The 17,103-nt window shown below is 34.5% G+C and overlaps 2 protein-coding genes across 4 annotated transcripts; one reads left to right on the forward strand and one right to left on the reverse strand.

Annotated features, from left to right (window-relative positions):
• The first annotated feature begins 1,657 nt into the window (after positions 1-1,657).
• Positions 1,658-4,296, forward strand: LOC120075065. Its single transcript, XM_039028221.1, has 4 exons — positions 1,658-2,529; positions 2,838-3,269; positions 3,451-3,757; positions 4,007-4,296. The coding sequence occupies exons 1-4, from the start codon at positions 2,071-2,073 to the stop codon at positions 4,141-4,143; spliced, it is 1,335 nt and encodes a 444-aa protein (XP_038884149.1). The 5' UTR covers positions 1,658-2,070; the 3' UTR covers positions 4,144-4,296.
• A 4,703-nt stretch (positions 4,297-8,999) lies between these two features.
• Positions 9,000-13,548, reverse strand: LOC120075401 (cyclin-dependent kinase G-2). Of its 3 annotated transcripts, none has more exons than XM_039028770.1 (7): positions 12,509-13,547; positions 11,395-12,298; positions 10,641-10,776; positions 10,443-10,531; positions 10,139-10,250; positions 9,954-10,060; positions 9,000-9,454 (listed from the first exon to the last, which is right to left on the reverse strand). In XM_039028770.1, exons 1-7 carry the CDS (start codon positions 13,092-13,094, stop codon positions 9,349-9,351), a joined length of 2,040 nt encoding a protein of 679 aa, XP_038884698.1. In that variant the 5' UTR covers positions 13,095-13,547; the 3' UTR covers positions 9,000-9,348. The 3 variants fall into 3 exon arrangements, with proteins under 3 accessions (XP_038884698.1, XP_038884697.1, XP_038884699.1); XM_039028769.1 differs by having other exon boundaries at positions 11,395-13,149; positions 13,386-13,538; XM_039028771.1 differs by lacking the exon at positions 9,000-9,454 and adding an exon at positions 10,338-10,351 and having other exon boundaries at positions 9,948-10,060; positions 11,395-13,548.
• Between the last annotated feature and the right edge of the window lie 3,555 nt (positions 13,549-17,103).

A 17,103-nucleotide genomic window follows, 5' to 3' on the forward strand; every position in this document is an offset into this window, starting at 1 on the left:
TCTTTTCCCTATATTTTCGCTATTTGTTTAAGAAAAGCCCTATATATATATATACATATATATATATATTTAGTATAGGGGAGATAATAATTCTGTTGAGGTCATTTAAATTTGATTTTAAAAGCCACAGACACATATATAAGCATGCGATCATATATTAAGAAAAAGAAAAAAAAGGCTACACATTCAGTTTTCGGTATTATTTCTTAATTCAAAATATTAGATAAATCACAAGTTGTGGGAAGCTTACTAAAGTTTTTTTTTTAAATTATTATTTCATGTCATTTTCACAACAAAGCAACCTATCAAGTATCAATCATAAAATCAAGTGTTGATGAAAACATGCTAAGCTATGAAATAATTAGGCATCATTAATTGTATTTTAATTTATAAGATAATATTGAGTAATTTTAAGTAGGTTACAGTAATCAACAACTTTAAAAAGTGAAATATGAATCTGAGTTAATGGTTTCGTAGTTTTTCTTTATATAATTTTAAACCAACGTTTCATAAATAATAAGTTGAAGTATAATTATCTATCAAACATCCAAAATAAACTTTTTATGACGGTAGAAATTGAGTTTAATTTCAACATTAGTGTGTGATGTTACTTTTTTTTGTCCTTAAAACTTTTTTTTTTTTTTACATTTATTTTATAAACTACTTGATAGAAATATAACATAAAAATATATTTTGTCATCATATTTTTAATTTTGTGTCTAACAAATCCATGAAATTCTAATTTAATATCTAATACGTCATTGGCCTATTTATAAACTTCTTAAAAATTTACGAACAATTTAGACATAAAATTAAAAGTTTGAGAACCTATTATACATAAAATCAAATATAAATGCATTTTTTTGGAGTGATTTTAAAATTATTAAAATTGTTGTTTTCATGTTCAAAGTCACTCTAAAACATAATTTTAATCATGTAAAATACATTTGCTTTTTAATTTTACACTTTTAAGTACAATTTTCATATTATCGAAATTGATTTTGAATGATTAAATGCATATTTGTGAGTGATTATGAAAATAACAAAAATGATTTTAATCATTTCAAAATCACTCTCACACGTACCTTAAAACTAATAGATCAAATTTTATTATTATTATGAATTTTGAAAATGGTAGAAATTTATTAGCCACAAATTTGAAAGTTTAATAATTTAATAGATATTTTTTTTATAGACACTTTTTAAAATTTATAGGATTTTTTTTCATAGACTAAAATTATAACTTTAACTTATGAAAAGCTAAAAAAAATATTCAAATTTTAAAGATCAATGCAAAAGAAATGAGGAAATTCAGAAACAAATATATAATTTAAAAAAAAATTATTTCAAAAGATAAAATTATTGAAAATATTTACAAGATGTAGCAAAATTTTAGAGATACTAGATATTAATTTTTAGTTATTTTTTTATATTTAAAACAGCACTAATTTAAATAAAAAATATAGAAAATTAAGGACTCGAAATCATTATGGAATGTTTGTTCGTTCGTTTGTTTTTTCTTTAAATGTAATTAAAATGTCTTTTGGCGAGATGTGAAGCAAGGTTCTCATTTATTTTCCTTGAGAATAAAGAGATATAACAAACCAAAAAAAGGGGAAAAAAAAGAAGGAAAAAAAAATATATTCCTAGCTTACGAAATGGATCGCACCTTTTCTTCGGTAAGAATGGGCGAAGATCTAGCCAATGTAAATCTCCTACGACTCCATTTGTATATAATTTATGTTCCTTCGTATTTCAACGGTCCTGATTTTCAAAATCTTCATGGGAAGAACAGTTTGATTCCAGCCAACGGCTAAAACTCGAGACCCTAGATATTCGTAGTAATTGTCTCCCACTGTGTACGAATTTTGAATTCTTTATAAGTAATTGTCTGAAATGGGTCTGTGATTCGAGACATCTTTATTTTAATGGAACTGATTTCGATTTTTGGTATAAGTTATTGACTCTGATCCATCTTTTATGGAAACCCCTAATTTCCAACACCCATTAAACCAAAGAAGAGAAGTTCCAAGTTTGTGTTGTTTCAAAGAACTTTGATTTTCAATTTCAATGGCTGAGCTGCGTGATCAAGTGGATACTGAAGACCCTCAAGCCCATATTCCACTTCTTGAGTCAAATCATAATCAGAGTTCACAACCGACAGAGGAAGACAACGACGAAGAAGCCCTTTTGGACAGTGCCCTCGAACTGTTCGACAAATTGCTTGGCTTTTTGGGCTTCCATCAATCCTCTGTTTTGAGCTGTGCTTTGTCTTGGTCTGGTTTTGTTCTTGTTGGTATTATTCTGCCTGTTGTAGTGCTGCAGCTCTCAGAGTGCGCCGCTTGCGAGAAGTACCAGATTAAGGATTTTGAGCTTGATGTAGTTGCCTCCCAAGCTTGTCTTGCAGCTGTGTCTCTGCTTTGTCTTTCTCACAACCTCAGAAAATATGGCGTAAAGAGGTTCCTCAGTGTTGATAGACAGATCGCCTCTTTGGCTCGGTTTCGTAAAGACTATGTCAAGAAGATACGGGTAAGCTTCTAGTGAAACTTAAAGAGAAAACTTAGATCTCTTTGCTTCATGAAAATCTGATGATATAAATTGTATTGTTCTCATCTATGGTGTGAATGCCTATGGATTTGATATGCTAGTCAATTGCATTCAATGATTTGAAACAAGTTTATGAACATAAGTTGTTGATCAAATGCCATACCTTTTTGTTTTGACAGAGGACTTTGAAGTTCAAAAGTGCCCATTTCCACTTTTTTGGATGTCTTGGTCATGTAACTTTGAACAGTGATATTAGAAAGAACTTAGTTTGATTATCTATCTCTCCACAGGGTTCAATACGTTTGCTCGTTTTCTGGGCACTACCATGTTGCATTTTGAAGACTGCTCGAGAGGTAATTCGAATACTATATGCGGAACGTGTATCGTGGGGGTTATCGGTTGCTATCTTACTGGCTATGATCATATCCTGGACTTATCTGACCTTGATCTCTCTATCAGCCGCCATTGTGTTTCATTTGATGTGTAATTTGCAAGTCATCCACTTTGATAACTATGCGAAACTCCTGCAAACAGAGTCTGAAGTATTGTTATTAATTGAGGATCATATTTTCCTACGTTATCATTTGTCCAAGATAAGCCACAGATTCCGAATCTTTCTTCTTCTGAACTTCTTGGTTGTATCTGCCAGCCAATTTATGACTCTATTCCAGACGACAAGATATACTACAAGGATTACCCTCATAAATGGTGGTGATTTTGCAGTAAGTTCAACAATTTTTTGCATCTATCTTTCTTAGATACATGTAGATCGTTTTATGAGTTCAAGGCTTGGAGATATTGCTATAAATTCAAGGCTTCATGTTGGTTTGTGAGCAATATGTTGAATCAAATATCGACCTTTAAAGCTTGATTTTCTTTACTTTTTCATCTCAACTTTTTTAGGTTTCTGCAATTGTTCAAGTGGTTGGAGTGATTCTTTGCTTGCATGGAGCAACAAAGATTTCCCACAGAGCCGAAGGAATCGCATCAGTCGCTAGTAGATGGCATGCTTTAGTCACTTGTGGTCCAGGTGATGTATCTCAGCCGCGATATCCAAACGGTAACGGGAGCTCCGAATCTCCCGATAGACTGAAATCATTGACTTGCACCTACTCTGAAAGTGATTTGGAGTCTTTGGATATTGTTACAATGCCTACAACCACACAGCTAGCTTCTTATATGTCATCCTACCATAAAAGAGAAGCATTTGGTAAGAAACTCAGATATCTTTATGAACTCAACTTACCTTCTATGCATTTTCTGAACTCAATCAATATTTTGCTCAAATAGGATCTTCAAAACTCTATAGGGAACCTCAATATTGCATGTACTCTTTTTGTGCATTAGAAATGTAACTCAAAAGTTTCAAATGCTCGAAATCAACATGGTTCTATGAAGCTGTTATTTATGTGTATCATGCTGTCTTAAGAACTTCGTAACTTACTCTTCTATGGCGCAGTCATGTATTTACAGATGAATCCTGGTGGAATCACCATTTTTGGGTGGACAGTTAATAGAGCTCTGCTGAACACTATATTTTTCCTCGAACTCACACTGGTCACCTTTGTGCTTGGGAAGACTTTAGTTTTCACCTGAAGTATCAGAAATTTCAGTGGCTGGCCCAATCGGTTTTGTTTGTAAAAGCCCTTCAAAGCCAAATGTTGACTCATACATGTAAAATTATTCATTGTCCTGAGAAATTTTGTTTTTGGTGGTCCTTTTTTTTTAATTTAATTTAAATTTTTGTTAGTGGTCAATCCGAATTGTTGGGGTTATTTTCATTTTCTCTGTGGATTCGGGCAATTGAGAGTCTTCTTGTAAAAAGTCTTCCCATCATGATTTCTTTAATGTCACGTTTGAACAATTAAACAAAGTAGATTTTATAATTCTTGAACTTTTTCCGAGTGAAACTCCTTTTGAATTTTGGATAAGAGTTTAAGTTTTTGAATGATATGGCGATAATTTATAATGGTATGTTGATCCAAATTATCATTCTCATATATTTTTTTTCAAACCCCATTTCGATAGGAAATTTTAATAGTCTTTTACTCTAAAAGTAGTTTCAGAATGTTTATGAATAATCAAAGATAATATTCAAAGTTCCTACGGTAGAAAATATTTATAAAGATTTTATCAAACGATTATTTTTGAATTTTTGTTAAATCATAAAGTTTAATTCTAACTTTTTCTGAGTCATACAAACTAGTTTCGAAATTAAAACTTCATTTATTTTATGTCAACCACACAGCTAAAAGAAATGCCAACAACGGTCTTTTTTTCCACACAACGATAATGCTCCATTGAGTAAGAACTGTTTTTTTTTCTCTCTTTTTTTTTTTTTTTTTCATGCGTGAGTATTATACTCCATTCATTAACTTCACTTTCTTTTTTCTTCCTTTAAAAAAGAAAAAAGAAAAAGAAAAGAAAGACTTTCAAAAATGGAAAAATAAGAGAAATTATCTACACAAAATAGTAAAATTTAATCTTCTTGAATAGAGTCTGATAGAGATTGATAGAAGTCTATCAATATCTATCAATGATAGAAACTGATAAAAATCTATTATTGATATTATGTGATAGACGCTAATAGAATGTTTTTTTTATTATTATTATTTCTGTAAATAGTTTGACATTTTTTCTATCTATGAAAATTTTCCCAAAAAAAACTTATTCCAATGTATGTAAATAAATGTTTTGTATTATTCCAAAGTAGTGAACTAGATATGTTATTTGCCATTTGTTGTCCAGAAATATTTTGAAAACATACCTATTCGGTCTCAGGTTGTGAACCTAATTTTCATTCAATCTCTAAATTTCAAAATGTTATATTTTTACCCGTGAATTTTGAGATTGATTTTCATTTGATCCCTAAATTAAAATAAAAGTACATTTTTATCCTTGTTGTGTTTTTATTTAATTCTTAGGTTTTATTACGCTTTACACTTTTAGCTCGAGCTCTCACGGGTACTTCCTCGTGATCTTTGGAGTTGATTTTTAATTAATTAATTCAAAATAATTATCTTGTGAAAATTTTTAATTAATTTTAATAGGGGCAAAAATTAGTAAAACAAAATTAATTAAAGTAAGTTAAAATCAAAGACCGAAAGCAAGTATTTAGAAAGAAAAAAAATGTAAAAGTTCCAAAATTCAGAGACTAAATGAAAATGAAACTAAAAATTGCAAAATAAATATATAACATTTTGAAATCTAAAAACCAAATAAAAACTCAAAGAAGAGAGCATCCTTAAAAAGAATAGAAAATTAATCAAGTAAGGAAGACCTCTAAGATTACAGCTCTACAATCTAAGACATGTGGGATAGTACAAACAATCAAAATTCCCAATTCCGATATTCAGTCACGACCAAACATAAGGTCCTATATATTAGATAACATAAGGTAATATTTCAAAACCAATTAGTAATGGAAGCAGTAGATCATCTATCTTATTAAAATTATGAAGTGCATTGATTTTTCCAATATAGAATCTTCAACAGACACATCAGCTGACGACTATCCGTCATTCCTGGAATGACTATGATAGTTGGGAGCACCACTAAAGGTTTTGACTTGTGAAATGAGGGATGAATCAGCCGTGAGACAGACTAAAGAACATGCTTCCCTGTTAATGAATATGCAACTAAAAAGTCAGAACATCATATGAAAGCAACTGATGCTAACAGCTAACAGAAGACTCGCAAATCTACACCTTCATAGTTGGCTAAATTTCAAATTATTGTTTTCTTTTTAACAATAAATAAGATATGAAGATCGATCCTCTGACATCAAAATTGATAGGACAGTTGACAGCCGCCCATCTGCAGATTAGTGTAAGATGTTTTCAGCTTTCAGCTAAGAAGCAACTTAAAAAGAGAGATTGTTGAGAAAATAAAATCTATAGAGAATATTAAATGTTGTGAAAGCAACATTAAAATCCTCAATATTTGGAGAAAAACATGGAAATTGAGAGTGAAATCTAATAGATGAATAAAATTCTTATTGAAGTGAAAAAAAAAAATATTGATGATACAAATTTTACATGAAGTTCACCCTTGTAAACGTAACAGAGTGAGCTTATTCAATGGTAATTGAGACGACGTTCCTTCTTAGATGTTGAAAGTTATTATAGTTATAATCATAAGTTTTGGTTCTAGAATAGAATATGCGGTAGTTCTCCTAAATTGATTTATATATGAAATCTATTGGAATGAAAGATATTTTTCTTATTTGAAGATGATGACTTTATATTTTCTACTGTGGATTTTCATTCATAATATCTCTTCATTTTGATTTTGAATTAACTCTATAAAAGTATTAGTAATAAAAATATTATAATCTATTAATAGATTCAAAAGTATATAGACTAAAAGTTCAAGAAAATTTTGAAACTTATTACTTGTCAGTGGAATAATACATACATCCTGACAAGTGACCAAAAAATGATTTCACTTTAACACCGTAATTAATTAAGAAAATATATATGAATGATGTGAACGTAAAAATTAAGAAAAATAAACTATACATTTTCAATGGAATGTTGTTGAGATTGAAAACTTTTCTAAATCGTGTATGAAAAATAAAGATCTTCTAAAATCTGAACTACTAACTACTTTTATAAGTGAAGTATGCAACATAAATCTACTTGTCTAAGAGAGATTAAGTCACCCGGGGAGGAGAAATGCGGGAAAAACTCAACCAAAAATATATCGATTAAAATTGAATATGTAGATATATATTATTGTAAATAACTTTACAATTTATATTAAAAATATAAATGATAAATAATTTGAGGAGGCACGTGCCTTTGACCCCAACATCTTTATGTCTAAAGAATATGTTTACCAAGGAAACATCCAAAGCCATTATCCAACTAACACAAGACTCCAACAAGATGGTTGTTTAATATTACCACAAGTCACAAGAGATGACAAGAGAATCACCTACTTAAAAGGAAAATGTAAATAAGACAATCAGAAGCAAAGGAAACATTTAATTATAAACTACTAAAAGATATCCAGGAAGCTAATACAATTTACTACCTAACATCAATACCATTTACCAGCTTAGAATTTATCCAGAGATCTTCCACTTTGGTTCTTTGTTCTTGTGTGTTCTTTGCAAATTTCAGGATTCTAATATATTCTCTTGAGAGAGATTGTTATAGAAAGTGGGATTTCTTGTTATGTTGGTAGAAAAAATGGTTGGAGAGAACAAAAGGATTATCATAATAGGTAGAGGTCTAATCAAATGGTGTTTCATGTGGGAACCCTTTTCATGCTTTTCATGCTTTTCATGGGAAAGATGTTAGGATTTTACCCTGGAAATATCAAAGGACCTCATTATCTTTACATGGTCTACTACTCTCATCGCCAATTGATTTTGAGATGAAACCTCGTGTTATCTTATATGGTATCAAAGATTATGAAGTCTAAACGAGCACTTGACCCAAAAACAAGAATTGAGATCCATTCTAAGAACGATGAACTTAAATAGACATCATCTTGAGGGGGCAATGTTGAAGATTAAAAAAAACAAGGAATCTCATAGTCTTAATAAGATATATATACTACTCTTCTCATAGTCAATTGATTTTGAGATGAAACTTTATGTTATCTAATATGTATCATAACTTATGAAATCTAAACATACATTCAATCCAAAAACAAAAATTGGGATTTGATCCAACAATAGTCAATCAAAAAATCAAAAGACCTCTCATTACCAATTAATATTAAGATGGATCAGTGTTTTAGTAGCTATCTTCTTTGCTTGCTATTGGAATATTTGATTAAGAGAGAATATAAGGATTTTTCAAGATAGGGCTAGATTGTGAGAGGAGGTTTTGCAAGTGTTGTATCAATGTATTTGGGTTTCAAACGGTCAATTGATTCTTTTTATTAATTCTTGTTTTCAATTTATAGCCACTTCAGATTGGTTTTCCTTTCATTCTTCTCGATCAAATAAGTGGAGAAAAGGGGATGCAAGAGCAAGACATTGCAACAGCTCACTAGTACAAAAGTGTCCTATAAAGTCGATCGAAAACCGACATTATAGGATTATGATGGCAGACAGACTATCAATATTGAAGAATATATTATTGTAGGTGTTCAATAATGGTCTAAACCAACATTATAGGATTTTGATGGCAGACAGACTATGAAGAATATATTATTGTAGGTGTTCAATAATGGTCTAACTTCAAAATATTATCAATATATCTGATACATGTCGAACACGAATACGATAGCTAAAATTCGACATGAACATAGTACTCAAACTAAATTGTCTGAATTGTCTGAACTTTTAACTGAGCATTCATATACCGACAGTGAAATGATGTCTTACAATTTTAGAGTATTATGGTCAAATAACAATTTTATCGATGAAAGACGAGCATCCTCCCTCTCATACACGGCCACACCCAGAGTATGAAAGTATAAAACAATACGAACAGTAATTATAACTCAACATTGAAGCCCAATTCAAATTAAATAATTTTTCCATTTTCTACAAGAATATATTACAGCAAAAGCTTCTTTTCCTGAAAAGGAAATATGCTAAAACTAATGACGAAAGTGCTACACATGCATTCATTTCCAGATGATCAACCCTTGAAAACAAAGTTCACCTGAAAGTACAATATACATATTTTCACTAACTACCAGCACATGCCCCAAGGCCAACCAGCACCAATTATCTTGTGAAAATCAGTGCTACCTTCCTATTATTCACTTCAATTCCTCTCCCCCACCAATTTCATAAATATCAATTCTAAATAATAGCCTCAGCCATCACTTGATAATTCATCTCTCACCAAATAGACCAATAGTTCCTAGCTCCTGCTGCTGCAATTCCTTTATACGTTGCTCTTCAAGGGGATCTGGACTCCTTAGCATTCTACGCGTTCTCCTAAACATAACATAGACAGAGGACATCATTAACAGAATAAAGGAGTACAAGGAGGTCACTTCAGTATTTTTCAAAACATCAAACCACGATACAAACCACCAAAATCTATCGAAACCAGCCAGCTAATTTTATATTTTATCAAACCAGAACCATAATGGGTTGGCCTAGTGGTAAAAATGAGACATAGTCTCAATAAATGGTTAACTAGGTAAAAGTTCCATCCATGGTGGCCATCTACCTAGGAATTAATTTCCTACAAGTTTCCTTGACACCCAAATGTTGTAGAATCAGGCGGTTGTCCCATGAGATTAATCAATATGCGTGTAAGCTGATCCGGACACTCACGGATATCAAAAGAAAAAAAAACTCAAACCAGACCATAAAATATTGCTCAAACAATCCAAAATGACTTTGTTCGACCAGTTTTTTAATTTTGGCTTGTTGCGCACATAATGGAAGTATATGCATGCATGAATTCCTTAAATAATTATTTAGCTACCTGTCTTGGGCATGCTGAGCAGGGAACGTGGGCATGAACTCCTTAGACTTGGGGAGAGGCACTTCACGGAACCACTCATGATCCAGAGCTTCTTCAGCTGATATTCTCTGTAAAAATTAATGAAATTCAAATAAGCAAATGTATATTATAAAGGATAAAACTCACTTTTATTGATCGATGGCTACCTTTTGAGGATCATATGTCAGAAGTTTGCTCAACAGATCAAACCCAGAATCAGATAGAACTGGGGAGCCAGTAAATGATGCAGCAGGGAATTTCTTACGAAGCAGATTGAACCTGAAAGGTAGAAAGTAGTAGTCAATATTAAAATAAACCTGGGACTATAGTTCAGCAACGGAGGCCAGCCAGTCAAAACAAACTCACCCAAAGCTGGAAGCCTGGGAAAATAGCGTGTCAATAAGAAATCTAGGATATTGAAAATTACAATTAAAAAAAAAAAAAGAAAAGAAAAAAGCATTTAAAACTTACTGATGCTTGACAAAGTTGACTCTAACACCAGGTAGCTTGGAGAATCGAGGCCAAATAGTCTCATTTGGAGTGCCTAGAGTTCTAAAAATCTATCAAGTCATGCCAATAAGGAGAAGCAGCAGCTCATTATTACAATGCAAGAGTTTAAATCACTAATAAAATACCAAAAATAGAAAGAACCATAGTACAACATATTACCTTATCAAGCTGCTCAACTTCAGTTTTCCCATTAAAAAGAGGTTCCTTAGATAAAAGTTCAGCCATGATACAACCCAACGACCACATATCAACAGCGGTGGAATACTGTCTTTCTCCCAACAGTAGTTCAGGTGCCCTGCCATGTAATAAGACCAGAACACTGTTATACTTTGTCCCAAAACATTCTTGTATGTAAACAATGAATGGTTATGCATAGATGAATCTTTATATATATATATATATAATATGCATAGATGGATCTTATAAATAACTTGAATTTCTTTACAAAAACTAGATAAAATAAAGAAATGAAACTATCTCAGACAACAGATGACAATACCATGATTACACGCAAAAATGACAATACTTTGTAAAAGAGACCAAACGTGACAATTGCAATGACCTAACTCACAAATATTCAAAATATGCTCAATTGCCCATCAAACAGAATTACGTGGCTCACAAAATGAACAAACTGGGAGGGAAAGAATGAATTCCACCAAGTGACAACAAGTTCTTTATATCTTAAGATCAAGTTACGTAGAAGAGACTAAAGCACGCACAACAATTGTCTACGACATACATGGCAAAAGTGAATCAGTACAAATGTCTAAACATGGAATGAAAGAGTGAAAGAACTTTAGGCTTTGCTTTGTAACAATAAAATGATAGTGCTGACAAGATCTTTATGGCCTTCTTTGCACTAATGTTCGTTTGAATGAAAAGATAGGGGACAAAAGGAAGAAGCAGTCACCTGTACCAAAGTGTAACAACTAAATGTGTATATGGCTTCAAAGGACTTCCATACTGCCGAGCCAATCCAAAGTCACAAATCTTCAGTTCACCCTGGTTGTTCAAAAGCAAATTAGACGTCTTCAAATCTCTATGAAGCACCCAGTTACTATGGAGATATCTAACACCCTCCAATAGCTGAATCATCAGGCATTTTACTTCACTCTGAGTAAAAGGATGTTTCATGGTTTCCATAAGTCCTTTAAGATCATGTTCCATGTATTCCATGGCCAGAAAAATGCTATCAAGACTATTCCCCACCAAAACTTCCTTCACATCAACAATGGATGGGTGATGGAATGAAAGAAGAATATTTATCTCTCTCAAGGAAGTCAGCGGGAACCCTTCCCGCTCCTTCTCCATTTTTACCTTCTTCAAGGCCACAATTTCCCCAGTATTCTTGTCTCTAGCTCTAAACACAACTCCATAGGTGCCTTCGTCGATCTTGTTTAATCTCTCAAATTCATCAACACTTCTGCATCCCTGAAGCATGTTCACACTTCTTTGAGTGGTTGTTGGAGGTTCATGGGTGGCGCAAACATCATCATCAGAGTCGGTATCTGAGGGACTAAAACTAACATCACTAATATCATGTCTCTCATCAACCTCAATGTAGTCCTCCTTTTCCGCATCACCACCAGAATCAAATCTACAGTGGGCACCTCGTTCATTGGATTCAGATGACCTCACTCTCATTCCACTTGACTTGAAACCATTGCTTTTGAGGTCCCCAGCCTCAGAAAATAAGTCACTCGGGGTCTTGCCATGTAGCTCAGTTTCCCGAATTCCACTAATTAGGATCTTTTGTCTTAGCATTTCTTTATCATCTAAAACCTCACCTTCATCAGCTGGGGAGGTATTTCCACCTGCCCACCTTGAAAATGAGATATTCCTTGTTGGGCCATTATTTTCATTATCTAACAATTCTACTTCTACATTATGGTGTAAATTCTTTCGTAAAACAGGAGAGGCTAATGACTCAGACATTTCAAGTCCAGAGACTAAAGGAGATTTAAATTCAGAAGAAGATGCAAAATTTTCACTATCACTATTCCTAACTGAAGATGTATGTTCACCTCGGTCTAAGATGATATTAGGAGACTGGCGAGTCAACTTCTGGGGCGGTGGAAGACCCATCACTGTTGAGGCAGTCCCATTACAGGATGCATAGCTCGATTTGTTGTCGTCACTATCCCAAACTATAGGCGAAAATTTTCTTTTCTTCTTCATAGAAGATAGTTTCCCATTGTTTACTACTTCTGAAACCTGTCTGTCTTTGACCGCCAAACCAATTGCATCAGAACCACTCTCACTGGATAACTCACCCGGCTCCCTGTCGATGGTACTAGAAACCCTATTTTCAATCGGGCCATAATCACTACCACTGACACCACCATCACTGTTACTTGAATTGCCCCTGGTAGAAGACGAACGATAATGACCATTAACAACCGCGTTCTCCTTCATATCTTGGTGCCTAACCCTAACCTTGTCTTTGACGTCCCGCGCTAGACTCCGACGAACAGCATGATCATCATTGCTCATCTTAACTCTATCAAACTCTTGTCTAGCACTGCCAAACGACCTCCTCGACACATGAAAATTGGTCTCCCGGTCCCTGAACTCGTTCTCACGGTAACCTCCATGTCGCCCAGCCGCCATAATTACACAGAAACTACAAGCTCGAGACGAAACCGTAAACACACTCGATAACTACCTTCAAGCTTAAGAAGTCAAAATTCAGTTCAAAATTTGACTGAACCCTTTGAACGAAATTACAAAATTGAAACACATAAAAACGCAAGTACAAATTCTGCAAAGAGCTAATTCAATCCAAGAATTGGAACCTAGAATTTCTGTTTTCCTGGGACGGAAAGTATGGCGAAAGAAAACTTAATAGAAACAAAACCCTAACAGGAACCAAGGAGAAAATACAATAAACAGGGTAAATACCCGATCTCTGACTTGGAGAAAGGGTTTGAGGTTGAGGTTGAGGTTGAGGTTGAAGTTGAAGACGATAAAAGACGGCGAAACGCTGCTTCTTCAGGAGGGGAAAAAAATCCCTCGCTCAATCGAAGACAACGTGATCGCTACGCGGAAAGAGAAGGAAAAATAGTATGGCTTCTCTATTTTATATGTGAGACTTTATTTTTTAGGAAATTATTGTATTGTATTTGCGGCAAAAAAACCTCGATCTATACGGTAATGGACAAAAATTGCATTTTTCAAGTTTTGATTTTAATTTTTGGATCTTTTTTAAAATATGTTTTTTGACCCTATAATTTTGAAAATGAATGAAAATTATCCTAATACCCTCCACATTTCAAAACTCACTCAAACCCTCCAAACTCTCACTTTTTTTTTTCCATTTTCACCCTTCTCCATTTCAAAAGTCCTCAATCTCACACCATTTCACTCTTCCCATTCTACATTTCCTTGTCATTCTCCTTTTAATTAAAGATCATTGGGATTTTCCAACTAAGGTATGGATTTTCATTTTGTTTAACTCAATGTATTAGTTTATGTTAAGTGTTCTTGTGTGAATATTTGAAATCTATGTTGAATGTTTTTTTTTTTCTAAAAACATCATGTTCGACATTTTCTGAATAAGTTTGAGCCTAAAATGCATTTTCGGAAATCGGTCTTACCTGGTCAAGCTTCATACCATTGTGACCGGATATGTGACCGGGCAGGCAAATTTGAGGTTGCTTGGGGATAGATTTGGGGAAGAGGGATTGTGCCCGGTGGTAGACCAACCGGGCCGTATGTGTATTTTTGACCGGGTATGGGCGGGAAAGAGAGGAAAGAACGAGGGGGAAAGGGGTAAAACCGGGTAGGAGTAAGTGGCGCCCAGTCTCGGCCTGGCCAAGTATTGGATTGGATAAGGGGAGGGCACTAGGTAGAGAGGGGGCGGGTTTTGGGACTAAACGATCGCTTAGTACCATCGTCTAATACTAAACGATCACTTAGCTATGAACGGTGGGAACTAAACGATACGCTGGATTTTCTAACCGATGGCACTATACGATCGTTTAGCTAGGACGTGCGCTAAGCGATGCGATGAAGTGCTACGCGATAGCGCTGAGCAATCGTTTAAATGTAGAGCTAAGCAATCGTGGCGTGGAAACTAAACGATACGTTAGATTTTCTAAACGATGGCACTACACGATCGTTTAGTTACGACGCGAGCTAAGTGATGCGGTGAAGTGCTACGCGATAGAACTGAGCAATCGTATAGATGTAGAGTTAAGCGATCGTGGCGTAGGAACTAAACGATATGTTGGATTTTCTAAACGATGCACTACACGAATGTTTAGCTACAACGCATGCTAAGCAATGTGATGAAGTGCTACACGATAGAACTGAGCGATCGTTTAGATGTATAGCTAAGAGATCGTGGCGTAGGAACTAAACGATACGTTGGACTTTTTAAACGATGGCACTACATGATCGTTTAGCTATGACGCGCGCTAAGCGATACGATGAAGTGCTACGCGATAGAACTGAACGATTGTTTAGATGTAAAGCTAAGCGATCGTGGCGTAGGAACTAAACGATACGTTGAATTTTCTAAACAATAGCACTACTCGATCGTTTAGCTACAACAAACACTAGACGATAGCCGTGTATGGGGAGGGGAACCGGGTAGGGGGTCGGACCGTGTAGGGCATGCTTCTGGAATTTGGCTCGGCTTGGTCCGGCCGGGTATTGGACCGGGTAGGGGTATTCTATTTTTTCACCCGGCCCCGTACCTGGCCAGGTATGGGCCGGGCCATTATTTATATTTATATATAATTTTTTGTTTTTTTTAGTATGCATTGATGATCATGATGTGTTGTCTTCTAGTTAATCTATTTCATAAAAAATGTAGGTTATAAGGAATGTGTATAGATCTTCATCATTTCGAATTACAAATGCAGGGGTTTTGGATCTCAATTGAAGTATACATCTTATAACAAGATCATACTCATCCGACATTATACCACTTATCTTATAAACTTTGGTCAGGAATTCATTATAGGTCGTGCCCAACTCAATGTCAAATCCTCGCATCTCTCCTCCATCGTAATCATTTTTCCTTTCATTCCAAATGCCACCGAAACAAATCCAAACATGAGGCATTCTCATACATTTTATATAAAAAAATGTATTAATATAATGCAATAAAAAAATCAAAAAAACAAAAAACAAAAAAAAAAACATGATTGTGTAGTGCCATCGTTTAGAAAATCCAACGCATCGTTTAGTTCCCACGCCATGATCGTTTAGCTCTACATCTAAACGATCGCATCGCTTAGCTCTACATCTAAACGATCGTGTAGTGCTATCATTTAGAAAATCCAACGTATCATTTAGTTCCTTCTCCACGATCGCTTAACTCTACATTTAAACGATCGCTCAGCGCTATTGTGCAGCACTTCATCGCATTGCTTAGCATGTGTCGTAGCTAAACGATTGTGTAGTTCTATCGTTTAGAAAATCTAATGTATCATTTAGTTCCTACGCCACGATTGCTTAGCTCTACATCTAAACGATCGCTCAGTGCTATCGCGCAGCACTTCATCGCATTGCTTAGCGTGCGTCATAGCTAAACGATCATGTAGTTCTATTGTTTAGAAAATCCAATGTATTGTTTAGTTCCTACACCATGATCGCTTAGCTCTACATGTAAACGATCGCTCAGTGCTATTGCGCAGCACTTTGTATCCTTAGCGCGCATCGTAGCTAAACGATCGTGTAGTGCCATCGTTTAGTAAATCCAACGTATCATTTAGTTCCTCCTACGCCAAAGCAACGTATCGCGCCCCCTCTCTACCCGGTGCCCTTCCCTTACCCGATCCAATACCCGACCGAGCGCCACCTACTCCTACGCCAAAGCTCTTGCAGGTACACGATCGTTTAGTTCCTACGACAAAGCTAAACGATCTCTAACTTTTCTTCACATCGTGTAACATCTGGAACTAAATGATCGCTTAACTATTTCTTCACATGTGAGGCTTTAGTGAATATTTGTCTAACTTTTCTTCACATTACTATATGATCATCTAACTATTTTTTCATGTTTTTTTTTATATAAAATATCATTATGAAAATAATTTGGTGAAGAGAACTTTTTGTGGGGTTGTAAACAAATTAAATTTGGTGGAGGAATTTTTAGTGTTGGAATGTGAAAATTTTTTTGTCAATTATTTTTGGATAAAATAATTTTTGTGAATAAATTTAGGGTTTATTTGAGGTGGATAATTTTTTGTGAATTAATTTGGTTGTTGAAATTGAAAGTAATAAGGGGCATAAGAGTAATTGTATAGTCAATATTTTCCATGCTTACATCATTTTCATCATCGAGGGTAAAAAAAACTTACCCTTGGCCAACAGGCCCGAGTAATCTTTGAAATTTCATCGTGATGGGGATAGATCATTGCAATTGTTGGTCTTCAACGAGGAATTCCTAGTAAGCGCGAGTCATTAGCTCGCGTTGACTACGTCTCTGCCCTTTGTACACACCGCCCGTCGCTCCTACCGATTGAATGGTCCGGTGAAGTGTTCAGATCGCGGTGACGTGGGCGGTTCGTGACGTCGCGAGAAGTCCACTGAACCTTATAAAAAATAGGTCAAAAATACAAAATCATACTCCAAATAGGTCATTTTTGTCAATATTTCATCTATCACA

Source organism: Benincasa hispida, chromosome 4 (assembly GCF_009727055.1).
Source record: "Benincasa hispida cultivar B227 chromosome 4, ASM972705v1, whole genome shotgun sequence".
Taxonomy (NCBI): Eukaryota; Viridiplantae; Streptophyta; class Magnoliopsida; order Cucurbitales; family Cucurbitaceae; genus Benincasa; species Benincasa hispida.

Bases quoted from the DNA above. Each gene is read 5' to 3' on its own strand.
- LOC120075065 (XM_039028221.1), top strand. From the start codon at position 2,071: ATGGCTGAGCTGCGTGATCAAGTGGATACTGAAGACCCTCAAGCCCAT. The intron at 2,530-2,837 runs GTAAGCTTCTAG...ATCTCTCCACAG, and splicing joins ACTATGTCAAGAAGATACGG to GGTTCAATACGTTTGCTCGT. The intron at 3,270-3,450 runs GTAAGTTCAACA...CAACTTTTTTAG, and splicing joins TAAATGGTGGTGATTTTGCA to GTTTCTGCAATTGTTCAAGT.
- LOC120075401 (XM_039028769.1), bottom strand. From the start codon at position 13,094: ATGGCGGCTGGGCGACATGGAGGTTACCGTGAGAACGAGTTCAGGGAC. The intron at 10,777-11,394 runs GTGACTGCTTCT...ATTACATGGCAG, and splicing joins GTTGTTACACTTTGGTACAG to GGCACCTGAACTACTGTTGG. The intron at 10,061-10,138 runs GTAGCCATCGAT...TAATTTTTACAG, and splicing joins TGACATATGATCCTCAAAAG to AGAATATCAGCTGAAGAAGC.